At 49.8% G+C, this 21,314-nt stretch overlaps 1 protein-coding gene across 3 annotated transcripts in view; it reads left to right on the top strand.

Moving 5' to 3' along the window:
• The first annotated feature begins 4,588 nt into the window (after positions 1-4,588).
• Positions 4,589-21,314, top strand: part of Zbtb7c (zinc finger and BTB domain containing 7C) — a 93,515-nt gene continuing 76,789 nt past the window's right edge. Inside the window, exons 1-2 of one of the 3 annotated variants that reach the window (XM_005372895.2) lie at positions 4,931-4,960; positions 9,030-9,156. Coding sequence is in view for 1 of the 3 variants with exons in the window: in XM_013510536.1 (XP_013365990.1) it covers positions 4,833-4,960 (128 nt within the window). In the remaining 2 variants the exon portion in view is untranslated. Of the gene's footprint in view, positions 4,961-9,029; positions 9,157-21,314 lie in introns of all 3 variants that reach the window. The other 2 variants (XM_013510536.1, XM_005372894.2) reach the window with 2 other exon arrangements.

Below are 21,314 nucleotides of genomic sequence, written 5' to 3'. Positions count from 1 at the left end.
GGGGTGGACCTCATCATCTGAGGTGGCAACTGCTGTCTCTGGATGAGCCTCAGTTTCCACACTTGTGTTTTAGGAAGTGGCAGAAGAATGCCACGGAGCATCACTTGCCCTTGTATCATAGCTGTGAGAAGGCTGCAGGCTTCTCAAGCTGATTTGGTCATAAAGTCAGCGGGGCCAATAAACAGAAGCAAAGCCTTCTCCCAGCTGCACCCAGTGCACTGTGGCCAGGATTCTTTTCCTGTTTGTCATAAGCATCTGCAGTTTCCCAGAGGATGAGAGCTAATTTGTGGAACATCGATGCTGGAAAGGCTTTGGGTCATCATCTTACTCACGTTCTCCATTTACAGAGGATGAGGCTGAGGATCTGGGGAAGCACAAGACAACCCCCGCCAAGGGCACAGAACATGCCTAAGAGTGCACAGCTTGCCAGTGGCAAAGCCAAGACGAGGCCCCTTTCATATGCTTCCCAGATCATGGGTTCACTCGATCAGCATCTGTCCCACATGTATCAGCCAGGGCCTGGCACATACCAGGCGTGATGCAGTGAAAAGGACACACAGGGTTCTTGCCACAGCAGGTTCCATGCTAGAAGGAAGGCAGTCAAAGCATAAAATCAATAGGCTCATGCATTAAAATAAATGCAAGATACAGGAATACTTTGATCAAAGGCCTGAGACAGACAATGGGAAGGGGAAATCCCAACTTAGCAGTATGGTCTGGAAAGAACTCTCTAAGGAACTGATGTTTCTGTCACACCTGAGGTGAGGAGTGAGCATTTCAAGCCAAGAGAATCAAAGCAAGCCAAACTCCACAGCTAAAAGGAAAGAAAATGAGGTGTATCCGACTGCAATGGGAGTATAGGGGTAAGAAGGGAGGCAGTTTGGAGAGAGAAGCAGGGACTTTGCAGTGCTTTGTGGGCCATGGTAAACAGTCTGAAGAGCATCGCAAGTTGCATGTGATGTGCTTTGATGCATGTTTTATCTTCTTTTGTATTTGCAGTGCTAGGGACAGAATCCAGGGCCTCAGACATGCTAGGTAAGTGCTTTACCACTGAGCTACACCCTAGCCCCAGATGAGTGTTTTCAGAGGATTGCTTGGGCAGACATGTGGTACCAAGGTGAGGAGCAGGAGAGGAGTGGGTCAAGGCAATGGGTTAGGAGGTCTCTGCAGAAGTCAAAGTGAAAGGGACCTGGGGGCACAGCCTGGGGAGGGGTGGGAGAGGTGGCAGGAAGAGATTCTTGATCTCTTGTGGAAACCGACTTGCTGGTGGAAGGTTTGGCTGGGAGCCCAGTGGGGAGCAGGAAGGAGAGGCAGATAGCAAGGATGGCTTTGTTCAGGCTTGAGTGACACTTGTTCCCAGCGCTAAGTTCTTTCTCTAGCAAGCCTTGCTTCAGTGTCTTACCAAAGTCCAACTTCCATCTCAGCTCCTCCTGGCCATCAGTATCCCCTCACATCTGTAAGAGATGCCACCCTCTTCAGCAGAGACAAAGCCTGAGGCGCACGGTGACAAAGCCAAGTCCCTTAGGAAACCAGTACTATAAAATAAAGAGGCAGGGCTTGAATCCCAGGAGAGCCTTGGGGCACCAGAGCCACGAATATCACTGTAGGATATCCAGTTTTATGGTGTATCGTGCAATGTGAACTTGAACAAGTTATGAGGCCTCTCTGAGCCTGTTTCTCATCAGGAGGATGGGAAAATAATGGAGTCTGCCTCCAGTGTTGATGAAAGGACTAAGTGAAGGACTAGCCCCTTGGTAGCTCCTGCACTGTCTGTGTGTGCCCTGTGCAGTCTGCGCACAGAAGCAGTCTGTGTGCCCGCACCACAGCAAAGGCCAGGCCCCGCCCAGGCTTCAAGTAAAGATGGAGCACAGTTGCTCTGGTGTTTCTGCACGGCCGTACGCCTGCGGTGGAAGCAGGAGCCTTTCCCCTTTGGAGAAAGGGGAGTGGGCTCTGGGGCCAGCTGTGGAAGTCAGGGTGCCTGTGAGCGCAACCTGCTTCCCAGCGCTCTGGCTGACCAGACCGAGGAAGGCAGGACAGGAGTCAGGGTGGAGGCAAAGGTGGGGCTGTGTGAGAAGGAAAGAGCGCAGGAACAGGGTAAGACAGAGGGGGCCAAGAGGGTTCCTGGAAGAAATGGGGCAAGAAGGAAAAGCACAATCACAGGTCTAGAGCAGTCTGCCCAGAGTTCCTTCTGTGGGAAGCTCTGGAGCCTCCTCCCTGTTCTCCTGTCCACACCGCACCCCTCTCTCAGACAACTCCTTTATACTCTTGTTCCCAGGAGGCAGCTGGCACTGAGTGAGGGGGCAGCGGGGCGGGGCTCCCACTTCTTCCCCAGAGCCATTCCGAAGGGCGTGTCCCAGCAGGGCACACACACAGTGATTAAGAGGGAGGGAGGAGTGACATTCAATGTCCACTGCAGGACCCAGCGGGTGGGCTGGACAGCAGCCAGTTCTCCCCAGGCTCTTGGCTGCAATACCATTGGCCCTGGCACCACCCACTGCTCTACCCAGACACTCCTCCAGAGCAAGGCTGGAGCCTGCACAGAGGGGCCGCCTGGGCAGGCTGGGCTGGGCACCGCCTCCCTCCCCACCCCTCTTGCAGTAGCCCTCCCCCACATTCCCTCCACCCACATCCCGCCCCAGCTGGCTTTGAAAAGGTGCTGCAATTCTCCCTCCCCACCAAAGCAGGCCCTGCCCCGTTCCGGAAGCTGTGGCTACAAACTGACCCTACCCCATAGACCCCTGCCTGATGTCCTACACACCGGCAGGACCTTCTCAACCAGGCCAGCTGTCCACTTGCCCTATGACTCTACCTCCTGCCTTCCCTCCCCCACCCAACAAGCCCTCCTGCTCACAGCAGCACACACTTCTGAGCCTGCTTGGCCTCTCTCTTCCTGCAGCCCAGTCCTCTTAAACCTGCCTTACCAACTGCTTTGGGCTACTGTCAACTCTCCCAGAAGTTGCACCCCATTCCTTAGTGGATGGCACTGTTTGCCCTTTGTCCCGCAGTTCACAGTCCCCCTGTGCTTTATCTACCCCACAGACACAGCGCTAAGGGTGGTACCCCACGGCACCCACCCCACCTGTGGGCTGTGAGGCAAACTCCTTGTGGCAACAGAACAAACACCTCAGGATTGATACTGATTCCATCCAGGCGTGGGTTGGCACCTTTACCCTGCCTGGGTCAGGGAGTGGAACATGGTGTTATGCTTGATCGAATATTTAATTAGTGACTTTGTGGACAAAGGGATTTGAGTTTTCATTCTTTGGCTTGGGTGTTCCGGGAGTACAGGGGTTTTGATTTTTTAGAACAATGCAGTCATCTAATTTTGGAGAATATCCACCTACTCAGATGGGAATGGACAGGCTTTCTCTTCTTCCCCTCAGCACACAATTCCTGGTCCAGCATGCTCCCTGCTGCTCTCCCAGCGCCCCCCCCTCTCCTGACACTGCCCTCTTAGACCTTCCTACACAGCAGAGAGGAGCTGACAAATGCATTCCAGGCTGTATGAAAACTGCTCCCCAGCCCCGTGGGAATTCACAGTTTAAGCGAGAGCCACAGAGACCCTTCCGGCCTTCCTTTGCCTACCCCGCTGGGGCAGGCTCCCTGCAGGGTGTGTGCCAAGCAGGAATGAATCACTGATACTGGAATTTCAGGCAGGGGGCATCTGTTGGAGATATTCTAGTGAGAACCATCTTTATGGGTCTGCAGATCACAAGCCCTATCCTTAGCTGTTTGAGGTGCCAGTGTAGCTTCAGAATGTATCTTTGGCTTCAGGATGCTTTAGGCCAAACCTGCCCCTTGGAAGAGTGGCAGAGATCTGGGAAGGGCAAGCATCTCATCTCCTGTGATCTGTGCTCATTTTCCGTGGAACATGGGATAGTTAGCTGGTCAGCCAAAAGGAATCCTCTTCCTGGCTCCTTGTCCTTTCTGAGGACAGCCAGCTGCTCAGGAGTTAATGGCAGCTTCCCCCAGGTGGCCAGACAGTGCCAGGCGAAAGAAGCCTGACAAGCTGGCTGGCCAGAACCTCCCAGCTGGCAATTTTCAAAAGAGCTGTGGTGTGTGGTTTGAAGGAAAGGCTGGGGAGAGGGTGCTGGCCACACCTCTCTGTGATTGGTGGCTGGCCCACCCCAAATGTGGACAGTTGGAATCTCCGGCTGGGATTTGAGTCAGCCTGTGTGATAAGTGTGTTTGCTGGCGGAAAGAGGTGGCAGTGGGTGCCCTCACCTCAGGCCTCATGACCTATCCTGGGCCCCCGGTGGGAGCAAGGAACTGCAGTTCTCTGCTTACTACCTGCACTTTCTTCTTTTTCGAAAAAAGAAATCACTTAAATGATTGCTGTGCAGTAGTTGACTGGTTAAGTTATTGTCACGACCCTTTAAGGAGAAAACGTACAATTCTAGTAATTTTATTGGGCTCAGGTTTCAGGCAAATGGAAACAAAATTGCCTCTAAAAATAAAAGACACATACCGAATTGACTAAAACAATAATAATAAAAAGCCTCCCTTGCCTTGAGTTCAGTAGCAAGGCACTTTGTGAAATATTAGACAGAAAGAGAGTAGGGAAAATTTTGGAGAGACCCAGGAGAAAAGGGGAAAGAAAAACTATTCCATCGTCCTTGCTTTCATTTCTGCACTACCTTCCCCAAAGAGCTTAATTTACGTGTTCAAAAGTGAAGCAGAAAGCGCCAGTGGTGAAATTGGTCCTTGTCCCGCGCTCAGCAGTACAGGTGGAGGAAGGGGGCTGTCTGCCAAATACTTCTGGTTGGAGGGAGGGGTGGGAGTGCTCTCTCCAAACCACTCCTGGAATGGCTTAGCGCGCCCAGCGCGAATCAATGACAACCTCTCTCGCCGGCTGCGGCAGGCTCCTTGAGCAGCGCTGCTGCGTGGATTCCCAGCCCCGGACCCTGGCGGCGCTCAAGACACGGCCCGGGCACCAGCGCGGCGTCCCGGGAACGGCCAGGTGAGTCTGCGGCGACCTCGGCTGAAATTGGCGACCTGGGGAGCCCTAGCTGAGGTTTGGGGAGGCCGTGGGGAAGAAGCCACTCCCAGGCTCTGCGGGCATTCTCGCTTCGTGCGCGGCGAACCCTCTGGCCAGGTGGCGCCTTGGGGGCCCCTGGGCAGCTCGGGGGAGCGCTCGCGGGCGGGAGCCCTGTCTTTCAAGACGTTTCAAGCCCGCTCCTCGCTGGAACCGCTGCGTGAGCGCGGGGCAAACGTCCCCGGCGGAACCCAGGAGAGAACCTGGAACTCTGCAGCGACACTCGCCGCTTGTCGCTTCCCGGTGCCCGCGTCGGCAGGCTCTTTCTGAGCGAGGGGCAGCGTAAGGCAGTTGCAGATTCACATTGTTAGCACCAAAGCTTGGCCCTCCCAAGTGTCAGAAAACTTGGGGAAAGCAAAAGCCATGGCAACTTGGCAGAAGTGTCGGTCCAGAGACCAGAGACGTGGGCAGAAATTAAAGGGAGATTGGCAGAAGTAACCGGGCACGCAGGAGAGCTGAACAGAGCTGGTGGGGGACCTGAGGGACTTCCCAGCGGGCCAGTCAAGCTGGGGTCTTGCAGCTCCGAGGAGGCCAGGTGCAGTAGGGCAGGGGCACCGACCCTGCTTGCCTCCTTCCCGGATAGTGCCCGGCCTTGCGTCACCTCGTTGAGCGGCACGGCCCGGGTTCTGGGTTTCGGGCGCAGCAGCCGCGGGACTGGCTTGGAAAGGACGCTGGAACGAGCTACTGGCCTGGCAAGGTCGAGGCCCCATGCTCATGGCCTCCCTGGACATTTCGTTCAGATCCTGCCTTGGGCTGTCCGGGTGTGGCTGTGCCTGCAGTTGATCGGCAGGGGATAGCTGCCCTCCCCTTTAGCAGCTGGTACCTGGCTGTGTGCAGGAGGAAGGCGCCCCCCGCCTCCTGCGCGATTCAGCTGCTGGTCGGTTAGGGACAGATCATTTTCAATACCTCTAAATGTGGAATTTAAATAATGTAAAGGAAATGATTGAAGCAATTAGGAGGTTTTCTCCAGGTTAGGTTGAAGATTTTTCGAAGTAGGAGGGATGCAAGGGGATGGGGTTCAGCATCACTCTTTCCCAGGGCTTCCCTCGTTAAGTCCTCTCTCCAGGCTTAGAAAGGCTTCTGGAGCCCCTTCTGGGTGAATCCCCAGGAAAGGAAGCAGCCCCGGTGCTGTCACCATGTCCTCTTAAGAGCTTACCTTAAGCTGAACTGGAAGAAAAACGACTCTTCCCCCAAAAAGCTGTGCCTTCTTGGTGGTTATGTTGGGTACGGGTATGGTATTCTGGTAGTGTTTAGTACTATTTCTTAAGCTCTCCTAAAGTGCTACTCAAGGACCATGGCAAGGGCAAACACACCATCCTCATCTACCTGATTGGAACCCCAGAGAGCAAGGTACATGCCCCAAGGTCCCAGGGTAGGCAGCAGAGGAGTCCGAGGTGCCTTACACAGAATTGCCAACTGGGTCCTATGGCCTCCAGCTTAGGATGCAGCATTTGATAAAAGTGGTAAATTTAGACCCCACCCAGCCCCCTCTGAGCCCTGCTAGGAAATGCACACAGGACTAGAGCAGGAAGCACCCCACCCCCAGGGGCAATTGGCAGAGAGAAGCATACAGGGCATAGCTCCTGAGGGAGCAAGTACAGGCCCCAGCAGTCACTGGGAGAGCCACTTTGGGATCTGAGAAGGGGCATCTGGCAGCCAGAGTTTAAGAAAGGCTTCTAAAGGAGGTGACACTGGGACAAGGACGTGAAGGAGAAAGACCTAGAGAACAAAGGCCTGGAAGCTGCAGAGCATGAAGCTTATCCTGCTAAGTGAGTGCTGGGAGCCAGAGGGGACAGAGGCAGAAAAAGAGTGGGTGTCTGGAGATTAAATCCTATGCCCCATACATTATTTCCTCTAACCCACCAATTCCTGTCAGATATAAATCATTAGCTGGACTTTGCAGATGAGGACAGTGGAGCTCAGAAGGGTTAAGTAAATGTCCAGGTAGTGACAGAGGCAGAATTCAAAGCTACCCATTACACTCCACATCTTTTTAGAACATTACACTGTAATTGGGGAAATGGGAACCACCTTGGTATAATTATAATACAATACAAAATAGTATGTAAGTGTTGTACATAGTATTAACTTTTTTGAGCTTTAGTTTCTTTCCACTCAGTCACTCAGCTTGTTATTCAACATGATTGTACTGCCTACTGTGCATTACCAGGGGTCATACTAAGTGCTAAGTATCCATCAATGAGTGAAATCAGAGCCAGTTCCTGGCCTCTGTCAGTGGGAGTAGTAATGGAAAAGTACATGCCCACCAGGATCGAGTGGACAGGGTGAGGTAGTGTGTGGGAGGGTGCCACAGAAGCTCTGCCACAGAAGCAGCAGCATGTGGCCTGGGTGAAGAGGAGAATGCGAGAAGGCAGGGAGGAAGGAAAGAGCTTGGACTGATGAGCTGTCTTCATGCTACAGTTACAAGGACTTGTCCCTGCCTCAAGGGGACACTGTGGAGTACAAACAGAATAATCAGCCCCTGCCCCAAAAGCTGGGAAGTAATTTGAGCCTCTGCTGTTTTAATGATCAGCTTTTACCAGTATAGATGACAAGAGACTCATGCAACCTCTAAGAGCATGACCCCTCTCTGGAGCAGTGCCTGCCAGGCTGAGAATTGCCCTTGTGCGCCATCCTCCTGATATACCGGCTGTGTTCCTCTGTGGTGGGAAGCCTCTCCCACTTGAGAGGCTCCCCCATGGCCCCAAGCTCTGAGAGATCTTGTCCGTGGTCACAGACTTATTGGTAAGAAAGCCAGGACTGGGACCCAGGCCTCCAGACCACCTGTGGTTCTCAGAGTAGCTCACACTGGTCAGCCAGGGCAGTTTCAGACCTCAACTGAAGAGGCACCTACACTTGCTTATTCTCCACTTCCATTGCCATTTTCTGAGACGTGAATCCTTCTCTGTTTTAGCTGACTGACATATCTGTCTGAATAGAATGGTGTCAGATGGATATTTGAGACAGAGCAGCCATAAATTTTCTGGGGTGTCTGGCCTGTTAACTTTCCTTCCATCTCAAATAGTGTAATAGGTGTAAGATAACTACCTCTAACATTAACGGTCCCGTCTGTGAGGACCATGAACGGATAGATCTTCCTTGAAGCTCTTGTCTGGCTGGATGATGCTCTGAGAGCTTCCTTCTCCAGAGATGCCAGCTCTTACCAGGAGGATATGTTTTCATTCTCTCTTTTTTTAATAAAAAAGAAAAAGAAGTTCTTGGATTTGAGGTCACAAAATTGCATTGCATTCCATTTTGATGTCATGCTGCCAGAATAAAGGCATTTTTCTCCTAATACTTCTGATGATGAGCTTAAGGGTGTCAAGCACCCGCTGGCAGCCCCATGTTTACAGCAATTACACAGGTGTATAATTGCACCAGGGTGTTTGTTTGTGTAGCCCGTGCCCAGCCGTGCAGCCCTACAGGTTAGTCCAGGGAGAGGGCTGTTCAGTTTATTTTCCTTTGGCTAGGAACTGCAGAGATGAATAGAGGGAGGGGAATCAGGTTGAGAAATTGTTGCCAAGAGCAATTTGGAGTCTCCTTCATATTAGTCAGAGATCATGTTTTTCCTTTCTGAAGCCGCCTGCCTTGTAGCAACTTCCAGGAAGAGCTTTCCCCCACCTCTGCCCTATCTTTTGTGGTGTATGTGTGTGCTTGTTGGTTTTTGTTTTGATTTTTAACTTGCTAGACTTCTTATGAGTAAGCAAAAAAAGAAGAAAAGAAAAAAGTAGCTTGGGGAAGGGGGTGATGAAACAGGTCTTTTGGTAGCATACATTCTGCACAACATGGCTTAATAAATTTGAATCCTGATTAACCCGAGGCACCATGACGGAGTGAGATGAATAATTCCTTTGAAGGGAGAGTTTATCTTCAGTAGATGGTATTCAAAATTGAACCATAATTTCACCTCCCTTCTGTACATCTCAGTCCTGTGTTTGGATCAAGAGAAGTGCTTGTTGTCTTCTGTTACACTCACCCTTGCTCCACTTGCCAGCGCCCTCCATCCTGGCCATGCTTGGATGAGGATCTTCCCGGAGGGCCTCCTTCCATTCTACCTGGCCTGCACACCTCCCTTTTCCACGCAAGAGGTCTGCTAATGAGAAAGACCCTTCGCTCAAGGGGTAAGAGCTTCTCCCTGGGGGAAATGTGGTGCCTGTGAGAGGTGGAACAGGAAAGTTTGCCTAGCCATAGCCTGCCTGTCCTAGGGCAGGAACCTGCTGGGGTGGGTTATAATCCATCCACTGGGGGCTGGGGATTTAGCTCAGCGGCAAAGCGCCTGCCTGGCAAGCGCAAGGTCGTGAGTTCGGTTCCCGGTACCGGAGAAAAACCAAAAAAGAAAAAAAAAAAAAAAATAATCCATCCACTGAACAAGATAGTCCATCTGCTGAACAAATTGAGTAGAGCAACCTCAAGACTCCAGACTTCAATAATTGCTTTATAAGATGGTACATGATGTCTGTCAGCTTTTTCAAATTAGTTACAAACCAGATGCAGATGTATATGTGACCCTCCAAATGATATCACATAACTAGACTTGGCCTTCAGGAAAATCTGTGTTGCCTGCACACATGTGTACACACATACCCTCAAGGGTCTTGCTTTATTTATTTATTTATTTAATTTTTGGCTGTGGATTTTGGCTGACAGTTCTATTCACTTGTTCCTGCAGATAACAAATTGGCCCTTTGGTCTTTGTGGAGCTACTGGTAAAAGATGACAAAGGTCCCAACTTCACTTGATATCTACCTTCCTGAAGCCCTAGAGAAGTCTAATAGGGGCTGCCTTAGTATGCAGAGATGAAATAACAGTAGCTTTCCTAAGAATTATTTTATTTTTGCTTTTTAATAACAGCTTTGTAGAGACATAGATAGATACAGTTCGCTTCTTTAAAGTGTATGGCTCAATGCTTTTAGTATGTTTGCAAGATTGTGTAACTGTCACGCAATCAATTCTACAGTGTTTTCATATGTACCCATTAGCAGTTACTGCCCATTTTATCCCAGCTGTCAGTCTGGGGTCAGCAGTAATCCACTTTCTGACTCTATGGACTTGCGTATTCTGGTCTTTTCATACAAACAGAATGGTACAATATGTGGCCTTTGGAGACAGACTTCTTGCAATTAGCATAATGCTTTCAAGAGTCATCCATTTTGTAGCATTCATCAGTACTGCATTTTTTTTATTACCAAATACTATTCCTTGTACAGATAAACTACATTTTGTTTCTCCTTTAACCCCTTGGTGGATATTTGGGCTGTGTCCACATTTGCCTTTTGTAAACAATGCTGCCTCGAATGTGTGAGTTTTTGTGTGGACATAGATTTTATTTCTTTTGGGTATATAGCTAGGAAAGGAATTGTTGGGTCAGAAGGCAACTCTACTCAACTTTTGGGAACATTACCAGGCTGTCTTTCACAGTGGCTGTACCGTTGTTCTCCTACCAGCAGGGCATGATGGCTCCAGTTTCTCCATAGTCTTAACACTGTTTAATAAGGGTTTATATGCTTAAGGTAGCAGTACCAGGGAGCATTTTAGGGTCAGCTCAGTCACATTTACCATGGCTGTTGTGAGATCCCCATGGACCTCTGGTGCATCCCAAATACTTGGGTGTTTCCTCTGAGCTCTATGCTGAGTTTTCCCTCCAAGTTTCTGTAGAACAATGGCTTTGTGTGGTTGGGTGCTCTGTTTTACACTGGTATTTCAGATCTGCAGGGAAATAATTTTACTCATTTTCAGGGGTATACTAGGGTGACACTTTGAACAGTTAATTTTGAGCCAAATAGTGGGGGAGGGCTGCATCTAGTTTGGAAATTACCAAAAATGACAGGAATTTACTAGAGTATCTGAATGTGCTGAAGTTCTGATCATTAGGTGTTCTGATCCAAAGCTCAGCAGTAGGATGGAATTCCGGTAGCTTCTAGGGACTCAGATTGAATTTGACCTGCGTAACCCAAGGGAAGTCTGAATGGGGCTCTGCTTCCAATGGACTCTTCACCTTCAAAGTAGTGCTTGGTCCAGCAGTTCCCAAACCTAACCACATGCTATAATCACCTGTGAAGTCTTCTATAAGAGGACAGCTGCCAGGGACCTACCCAGGAAGGTCTGAAGGAGAACCTAAGGGCAGTGGCCAGATCCTTAGAGGTGATTGTGATGAAGTCTAAGAACACAAGGCAGCCTCTCAGTGCCTCAGTTTTCTTACTGGAAATGAGTAGGATTAGACCAACATCCTCCAAAGCATCTTATAAAACTGATTCAAGCAGAACAGTTCTGGGTGGGGCAGCTTTTGCCCAACATTTAATTTGTAAAAGAGCATTTCTGCTGCTGAAAACAATTCAAAGAATGCTTGAATAGATGGCTTCTGAATTTAGCTTTGAGAGTTCTGAGAATCACATCCTCAGAGGATAATTGTCCCAACTTTTTGGAGAAGGATTTGGCAGGAGTCAGGTAAATGGCACTTATGTGGTAAATGTCACCCTATTTGAAGGATCATCTCCCTTTGCCACCCTTACTGGCTTTATGCACAACTGTAATGTGACAGAATTTAACTTTGTTCCACTACCCCTCATCTTGTCTTCCTTACCCACTTCCCTTGCAGTTCTCAGAGCTTTCCCTGCCTTTTCTCTGGTACCCAGAGTATCATTCATTCAATCCTTCATTCAACAAACATTTTCAAACACCTCTGATAGATAACAAATTGGCTAAAATTCTATTTCTGTCCTCAAATATTGTACCAGCACATTTTAAGCAGAGAAGAAGCCTGAGGCTAATCCCCCAGAGATACAATTTCAGGGCTCCCTGACTTGGATGAAGAAGGACCTTGGAGAGACCTGAATCCATGGGCGTGAGTGAGGTGCCTCCACCTCTAGCCTCATCCGCAAGCTCTGCTCCACAGCCTCCCCCAAGGGGCCTTGGCCCTCAGCAGGCTGCCGGGAAAGTGCTTCTGTCATCCCTTGTCTCAGCCAAAGAAATGCTCTCCTCCTCAACTCCCACCTGCTAGGGAGGAGGGGAAGGGAGACTGGGTTATTAGGAGATCTGAACTCCAGCTCCAGCCTTTGGCTCCCACCCCATAACCCTGACTGGACAATTCACAGGACAGCTGTGCTCTGAGGACTGAAATAATCAGTGTTTATTAAAGCTGTTGGAGGGAGGGCCAGCGGAGGAGGAGGGAAGGAAGGGTTGCATTTCTGCCTTCCAACAAGAGAGAGGCCAGGTGAGGAAACCTGAGGCCAGCCTGGATGCCAGAGCCCTCTCCCTCCCTTCCTGGCCCTGCACACACTGATGACATTAGAGCCGCTGGTTTGGGGGTGTTTCGAGAGGTTTTTCTTTTTTTAATAAATGAAAGAAGAGCCTTGAAGGTTCATTTGAATAGGGATTAATATCTCTGCAGGCTAGACCTGCAGAGAAGGAGAAATTCTAGAAGGGTGGAAGTTGCAATAAAAGGAAATGGACTTGATCTGCCTCCAAGTGATCGAGGGGCCTCCCAGTTGGCAGCTTTGAAAGGAACGTGTTTGGGGCAGTTTTCTGGGCAATGCTGTACCTTTCCATGGATGTGGATGCCTGTGTGTGTTTGTCCTCCATGGATATCTAATCTCTGGTGTTCTAACCAAGCGGGGGAGACACTGGCAATTTATACACCACCCTCAGTGTCTTTGGTCCCTATTGTTTCACTGTCCCTCTTTGGAATTTTTGTGGAGGGCAGTGATCAGGTATTTATGGTAAATGTTTTTCCCCCTGCATTTCTTCCACTGCTCACTCCCCTGCACCCTACTGGGACCTGCCTACCTGGCACCACTCTGTGTTCTGGGGTCCCCTCGTTAAGCCCTTGTCATCCCTCCCAAACTCTCACTTCACCCCTTGTTCTTATGCTGCACCCTGGTTTTAGGAAAAGCCAACTTTTTACACCAGTTCTCATGCAATATGAAAGGCAGGAGCTACTGCCTCACCCACTCACAGTGGTTCTGAGTTTGAAAGAGGAGTGTTGATGGTGTGCGAACCAAGTGATAGAACTTGGGCAGGAAGATGTGGAAGCTACTTATGAGGCCTGTTCATGGAATCCCATGCAGGTGGCTGAGTTTAGAGGAGGGAGGGGGACCCAAGTAAGGGTACTGTGAGAGGATAGTCAGTTGGAGTGCATGGTGGGGACACAGGGGTAGCTGAAAGACAAGCTGGACTGAAAGGCAGCCAGAATGGCCCCCTTCTCTGTAGGTATGAACTTCCTCAAGGAAATATTAGGTTTGACTCCAGGCAGGTTAGAGGACAAATGGAGTTTATGACTACTCCAGATGACTCAGGCCTTGGGGAGGGGCCCTTGGTAGAGCTGAGTGGCCTCTGGCTGGCCCTGGTATACAAGCAGCTGTGGGGTTCTCAAATCCAATGCCTCCTTCTCCCTCACTTCCCTGCTGGGGGACAGCTTCCCGATGTGTTTGCTGCTCCTCCTCTCCCACTCCCGCAGTGCACCCTCTGAGTGAACCTGGCCTCCAGCTCTTGAAAGTTTTTCCAATAATACAGGGGTAGGCTCTGCAGATTCAGGGGTAGGCTCTGCAGATGCAGGGAGAAGAGAAGGGCTGAGTGTTGGCCAACCCCAGAGTACACCCTGGGATGAAAGGCAGAGGGAGCCTCTGGTGTGGGGAGCCAAGGAGACGACAGATGGGTCCCTAGGGGGTAAACGTGGGCCCAAAGGGCCTTTCTCACTGCCAGCGGGGCCATCACAGGCAGGGCCTGGGGAGTATGGACAGAGCAGCACTTACTGCACCAAGCCTTTGCTGGCCCAGTAGAATGTAAACATAGGTCTCAGTCCTGCTTTCTGAAAGGCCATCATATGTTCAGCTAGGTAAGACCAGAGTATGGGGGCTTGGGATTTAGCTCAGCAGCAAAGAGCCTGCCTGGCAAGCGCAAAGTCGTGAGTTCGGTTCCCGGTACCGGAGAAAAACCGAAAAAAAAAAAAAAAAAAAAAAAAGACCAGAGTATGAAAAGAAAGCAAGAGGGCCGGGGATACAGCTCAGTGGCCCCATCGCCTGCCTGTGAGCACAAGGTCCTGAGTTCGATGCCTGGTACAAAAAAGAAAAGGAAGCGAGAGTCTGTGGGGTCAATACACGAAAGAGCACTGTTCAAGGTCAACGCAGCTGGACAGGGTGTGGGATATGGCTCTAAGAGTCCTTGGGGACACTCTCTGAGCTGGTACTGATGTTGATCATGGCCAAGTGGTACAGTCTCTTAACACATGGGCTGTGCAGTCAGGACCTGGTTCCAGTCTCATCTCTGTTACTTACAGGCTGTCTGACCTTAGCCTAGTTATTTAACCTCTTTGTGCTAAGATTTATCATTTGCAAAATGGAGATGAAGCCTACAAGATTGATGAGCAGACATAAGTGGCACATGCTCTTTAAGTAGTGACCTTCACCATCTGGAGAGGACTGTTGTTAATCCATGTACACCTTCCCTTGCCCTTGAACCTCCAGTGTTCTCTCTCCCCATCCTCCTTTCCCCCTACCTCTCTTTCTTTCTCCTTTGCTTGCTCCCTCTTCTTCCCTACCCTAAGGCTACATGTGATTGCTGTGCCTTGTGCCCAGGCTGGAGTGGGGAATTCTCCTTCTTTGTTTCCTGGATCTGGCAAGGTTTAGATCCTCCTCACAGGAGCAGCTCTTGGAGGATTGCTCCTACCCAGATGAATAATTTCAGACTCTGTGCAGAGCTCTGTCTTTCTCCTTTTCTCCCATCATGGAACCCAGAACAATGTAAATGCCTCCTGCAAATCACATAACAAGCGAGGATTGGTCACAATGGCCCATCCCAAGTAGGTGTCCCTAGGTAACATGAGGCTAATGAGGGTGTCCATTTAGACACGATCTCCCATGAACTTAAACTACCTGAAATTTTTGAAATGCGCTGATTTTGGAAAGCAGAGGAAGCTTAAGCCCACCATCTGTTTCAGATGATTGGATTCAGAAGCCACCAGGGGTCACACTGTCCAGAGCTAGACTCTGAGTACTATTCTGCCATGGACAGAGAGGAATAGCACCCTTCTGTCTTCATTTCCCAGGGTGTGAGGGGTTAAAAGTAGAGTTATTCTGGTCTGTTTAATCAGGAACTCCTTAGATCTGTCTATGACAAAATTCTGGTCTATTCTTAAACTAAGCGTTTTCACCAGTGACAGTGAGGAACTACCTTATAACTGTCTTTCAAAGTAATTATTAGCAGGGATTAAATCAGAAAAGGTAATAATATGGGAGAAAATCAGCATGAATGGTAATAAAGAAAATAGAAAACACCAGTATGTAAACTTTTGAAATGATGTCCTTTGAAGAGATCCAATGTTGTAAAAATGACATATTACCAAAGAATAATCCTGGCCAAATGTGCACACTTCCAGAAGTCTGATTGCAGGTGCAGGTGTTTTCATAGTGGTCCTGCTGCTGGCATACCAGTTCCCTTTCTCTTGGCAGGGCTCTTCCAGGATCCCTTGCCCAAAGCACCTTAGGGAAAGAGTTGCATGATGCCACACATTCACTCCAGAAGGACATCTTCTGAACAATGTCTTATGGGGCCCCATGAGCAGGGCTGCTGCTGTGGATTTCCTTGTCCACTGGGGCCATCTAACGAGGGCAAGGCAGACAGAATTAGGGAATCAGAAGCCCTCCTCATCTGAGAATTCATTCCCTACGGACATTGAAGCCAGGCTACGGGTCTGCTTTTTCCAAAGACCATGCTCTTGGCATGAGGGCTGACTGCCATCATATCCAGCCATTGTATTGTTAAGCCACGGTCCCATCATCCTTCCTCAGCCTCCTGAGATCTAGAGAGAGGACTAGAAGACCCTTAAAACAAGTAGCCTTTGAGTAGTGGCTCACAGGATGGCACAGAGGACTATTCAGGGGTCCCTAGTCAGGCAGCAGAGAAAGGACCCAAGGGTACAAGCACAGACATCTGTGAGACAGGCATGGGAGATGGGACATTTCAGTGGCTTTCAGTGCTGGGCTGCCTTCTTCCTCAAGACACTATCCAGGCCATGTATCTGTATCCATTCAGGAGCAAGATCCCATCGCTGGTTTTCCCACTTAATGGGGAGGTTGTTACTGGGTACAAATCCACTTAGAACTGAGCTCCAGTCTCAGCTCCTTTACTTGCCAGATTAGTCCCTGTGGACTTCTTGGGACCTCCAAGCCTCAAGTTATTTATCTGTATGGTGGGATAATCCTAACTGCCCTCTGAGCTGATGGGAGGATTAAAAACAAAAATTATGTAATGCATCTAGCACATAGTAGCCAACATTTTGAACATAGTCTGTAACTCAAGTGCTCCCATGCAGCGTGTTTCTGGGCCCCAGTTCGCCCTTTCCTCAGTGGCTCCCAGTGTCCTCTCACGGCAGTGGTAATTCCCTTGCCACCGCTGACGAAAGCTGAGGACACAGACGAGCAGTTGCTTCCTCTGCCCTACATTCTCTCCTGCTTGTCCCCATACTGGCCCCTACAGCTACCAGACGAGATAGGAAGGGAGTGACAGCTTGGGGCCTTCTTCAAACTAATGTTAAAACTCTTCCTGCCCATCCCCACCCACCCAAATCTTTGTTGTCCACTTTTCTCATCCTTTCTTACTCTCGGAGAAACTGGAGCCCCTAAAACAGCACTTAACAAAACCAAAAACGTCAGCTGTATTCCAGGAGGATTGCTGGTCTCAGCCATATGAGAGTGAATGCCCAGTCTTAATCCTAAATTCCTATGACTGTCCAGCCACCATCCACAAACTCTATGCATTATTGTTCCCCCAAACCCTCATGGTCCTCACATAGACCAGGACTACAAGGCTGGACATGCAGATTCACCCACCCCTCACCCAGCTGGCTCCTCCATAGTGATCATTTATTTAATCAATAACATGATAAAGAGTAATTAAATTGTGACAGCATCTGAAAAAGGCAATTAGCAGAGGAACGCACAGTTCTCCAGGTACTAGGTTATGTTTTGTTTGGCTCTGGGGACGATAGTGCAGAATATTCGTGGGAGGAGGCATATGGGCCACTTCCCACTAACATGTTCCTTTGGGGGATCCACTCCCACTTTCTCCTACCCAGGCCTGCCCACGGTTGCAGCCAGGACGGACTGTAGGCTTTGCTTGACTTTTTTTGTCAGCCCCCAAACTTGACATTTTTGGGTAGAGGTCACCTTGCCCCAAAGGAAGTGATGCCAGTTAAAGGGACCCTGAATGCTTGAGAATTTGAGAATGGTACCCAGCCTGTGATCCCCAGGTCATAGGGTTAATGTGACAACTGAAATGATTCCTTGCAGACAGCTTTGCCTTAATTGGCACGTTTCCTGGCTGGCTGAGCCCTGTGGGGAAGAAACCATCTCACTATCCCCAGGCTACATCACCTCCTGTCCATCAGCAACCACAGAGCTGAACATTATACATAAAATACATGAGGAACAACTCTTCATATTAATAAAGGGGACTGCGATATACATGTGGTAGTCTTATAAACTCATTAAGAAAAACATATACAAACATTCCTAAGGAAAGTTGTATTTTCAAGACCTATCTTCCAGCATTTACTTCTACAACCACCATGCTGAAAATGTGTTCAAAGTCCTAACCACAGAATTAACCCTGAGTGTTGAAGGATGAATTATTTTTCAGTATGCGTGTTTCTCAGTGCGGGGTTCCCTAGCCAGCTGACAGGAAGCAGTTTGGAACACATGACGTTAGAGGAATCAACTCCCACACACAGTGGGCGATGGAGGTGACAAGCAGAAGGGACTGGGGTAAAGCTGTAATGATGGCAGTCTCACAGCACAGTCAATCCCGTGGGGACCTCTGGAACTGAAATGGCCCCCTCAGGTTTGTCCCAGCATGGACCCACATGCTCAGACTTTAATAGAGCCTCTGATACCATCTGTAGTCCTTGAATGTGGGAAGTCTTTGGAAGTGTGTCACTTTGGTCCAGGTGGCATTCTGCAGCTGAGACAACCCCTTGCAGCTGTCCTGAGCTGAGGGCTGGCCGCTGACTTTCCCCTAGTACCCAAGGCCACTGCTGGGTGGCTCATCTCTGAGGCCCCAAGGGGCTGAATGTGATTATCTTTCTCTTTAATTTGTAAACTCCCTGTAAGTAGGAAGTATGTCTTATATATACTGCTCTTTCTATCCCCCTTTCAGTCCCTAGCATGGAGCTGAGCACTTGGTAGGGGATCACAAAGCAGTGGCTCAGGTGAGGCATAGCTGTAGATGTCAGGCTTGCTGGCTCTCAGTACCTGGGGATAGATCACCCAGGAGTCCACAGCTGCCACGGAGATGCTACAGCTCAGGGGATCAACCCTTCCAGACAGAGCCCCAAGGACAGGCTTCCCTATGGATCCAAACCCCTTCTGCAAGGAGTCAGGATCCAAGAGGGATGACTCCAGCCTTCCTGGGGTGAGGATTAGAGAGCGTGCAGTATGAAAGCTGCTCCTACCCATTTATTTAGTCATGCTCTCCTTCCTTCACGGGCTCCCTGAGCCCCTGCAATGATGCTGGCCCAGGGCTGCAGAGCACAGGTGTGGGCAGCTCTTCTTTCCCAGGGAGTGGACATATGCACAGCTGGAAGGGACCCCAGAACAACCTCCTAACTCTGCCACCACCAACAACCGGGAGGAATCTTACTCATGTCCATTTGACCTCCTTCTCACAAACGTCCTCTCACTTGGCACATACCCCTAACCCCACCCCTTGTTCTTTGCTGCCCAGTGCAGATATTTCACAGAGTATGTTATACCATATTAAGTCAGCCTAATCCTTGTGATCCCAGCTTCCCAGCTGCTCTGGTCCTTCTCAGTAGAGCTAGCTGTCACCATGGTTTTAATGGCACCACTGGCTGAGAGGCATCTAACACAGGGAGCTTGTACATGGGCAGGACAGAAGATCCAGTTTCTGCCCTCCGCCTCCCACACACCCTGCTCCAGCATTTGTGTACCTTTAAAGATAAAACAAGCACTCCATCCTCATAACCAAGAAGGAAAAGTTAGTCATGACCCATGTATTCCCAAACCAGACAATGGTGGTACCAGTTGTCCCTCGGTTCAGTATTGTTGGACCATTTGAAGGACAGACTGACACTGCACAGTGACGTGAGATGGGTCTATGAAGAAATAGACTGGAAATCAGATTGCCCATGGCACTGTGCCGCCCCCAGGCCATGCTGGCGTGACTGTCAGTGCAAGTAGAACTCAATTTCCACAGCAATATGGAGAGCCAGGTCAGATGACTGCAGCTCAGTTTGCTCAGCTTCAGGAGGCTGGGGCCACCTCCCACACCTGTAGGTCACCTTCTGTTATTGCTGTAAGTTACCAGGAGCTGAAATATGTCACAGGCCCCAGGCACCAGTCAGCTTTGACTTTAATGGGGTCTCTGCTGCCATCTGATGAGATCGTGACTTTCCCTAAGGCCACCCTGAACCCTCAGTACACCAGAGCCACCTTGTTCCCAGTACAGACCTTGCCCTTTCTCTGCACCCTCTCTGTCATCAGTGCCCAAGGCCCCACAGTTCTCAGCCTCTCTCCCAAGCCCTTATTTTCCAGATGCCCTTATTTTCCAAACCTGACTGTCAGGCCAGGTGGAGGTCATACCATGGGTCTTGGTGCTGTGTCCCTCCTGCCTGCCTCCCATACCACATCTCAAGCACTTTCATTCAGTCCAAAAGCCTCCTGTGAGTGGCCACCCATCCAATCCACACACAGCTAAGTTCACAGTCCCATCTGTACCAGGAAGACAACTCACTAGACCTTCTGTAACTGCCAGTATGTTTAAAGAGGGGCATCTGAGCCTGGCTCAGACAGGATTGAGATGCAGAAACAGGTGTACTAAAAGGGGATGGATCCTGGCGTGGTGGTGCACACATGTAATCCCAGCACTTTGGGAGACTAAAGTAGGGGGATTGCAAGTTTGAGTCCACCCTGAGCAATTTAGCAAGACTGTATATCTGAATAATATATAAAAAAGGGCTAGAGAGGTAGCTCAGTGTGAAATCCCTGGATTCAATCACCAGTATCAAAGGAGGGGCAGAGAGTTCTAGTTTTAAATTGTTCCTGAATAGTGTGATCTAATAAGGTAGAGATAGAGATAGATATGGATATTAGACCAACCTTAAAAGGAAAACAGTTATAGAAAGCTCAAGATACACAGCAGGGACAGCTGGAAAGGTTGATGACAGTGGAGAGGTTACCTGGGAAGATGTACACCTGAGAGTTGCTTATGTCAGTTTTGCCACTAGGTAGGTGGTCCACCTCCTCCTTCCGTGCTTGCCATTCCTGAATTATTGCCTGGCTGGTGGCCTGGATCTGTCGAGGAGGGACAGCTCTTTTCTCGGAGCAGATGGGGGGAATAACAGTGCTCATGGGTGTGGCTCCACAGGTTGTACATAGGAGACAGGAGAAGCAGGGACCCTGGTTGGTGGTGGGGGGCGTCAGGCAGAGATTCCCGAGGTACCTGTTGGCTCTCCTGAACCCCCAAAGCCAGTTGCCCCTGCAGCCGTGCTGCTTCCTTTCTGAGCTGGGAAGCAAGTATGAAAATGCACTGTGTTCTTTTCCAGCACTGTTCCCAGGCAAGTAGGGAAGGCCTGGAGCAACCCCACTTGTGTGCAAGATGTTTGTCTTGCTGGGAGTCCCTTATTGGTAGGTGGGAAGGGACTCTCAGCAGAGTCTGCCCTGTGTTTGGGGTTGCGCAGGCTTACCTGAAGCCTGCTGGGAAGCTTGAAATCTCTCTCCACTATCCAGTCCCACAGCCTAGCCTGCCAGCCTGGTTCCAACATGACACCTGGACCTGACCACTTCTCGTGCCTCAACAGCTACCTGCAATGGGCCACCACCCTTCCCTGCCACCCAACCTCCTGCCTCCCTGTTCCTTCTCTGAGCCCTCCTACACATTCTCTCCCTCAGAACCGTCTTTTAAAACACAAGTAGGATCTGCCACTTTTTCAAAACTTCAGAATTCTCAATGGTCCTCAGTGTAATTTAACTGAATTCCCAGTTCCTCACTGGCCTAAGGGCTTGCTACTTGTGTGTGTGGGTCCCTCTGGAGACTCCTGTGCGGACTCCTCCTCGAAGTATGTTGCAAATGCAACATCTCAGACCCCACTTCAATCTCCAGAATCAAAATTCCTTATGTGTGTGTGTGTGTGTGTCTGCTTCAGAAAGGCCTGCTGGTAGGACTCTGCCATCTTCCAACCCTTTGACCCTAAGCCCATTGCTGTTACTTAGAACCAACACATTGAATATACTCTGAATATACTCAGTGAACTAAAACAGCCTCTCAACCC

This window comes from Chinchilla lanigera, unplaced genomic scaffold, assembly GCF_000276665.1.
Source record: "Chinchilla lanigera isolate Chin_1 unplaced genomic scaffold, ChiLan1.0 scaffold00001, whole genome shotgun sequence".
Taxonomy (NCBI): domain Eukaryota; kingdom Metazoa; phylum Chordata; class Mammalia; order Rodentia; family Chinchillidae; genus Chinchilla; species Chinchilla lanigera.
Note: the sequence above shows the minus strand (reverse complement) of the source record. Positions and strands in the feature narration are given on the sequence as shown.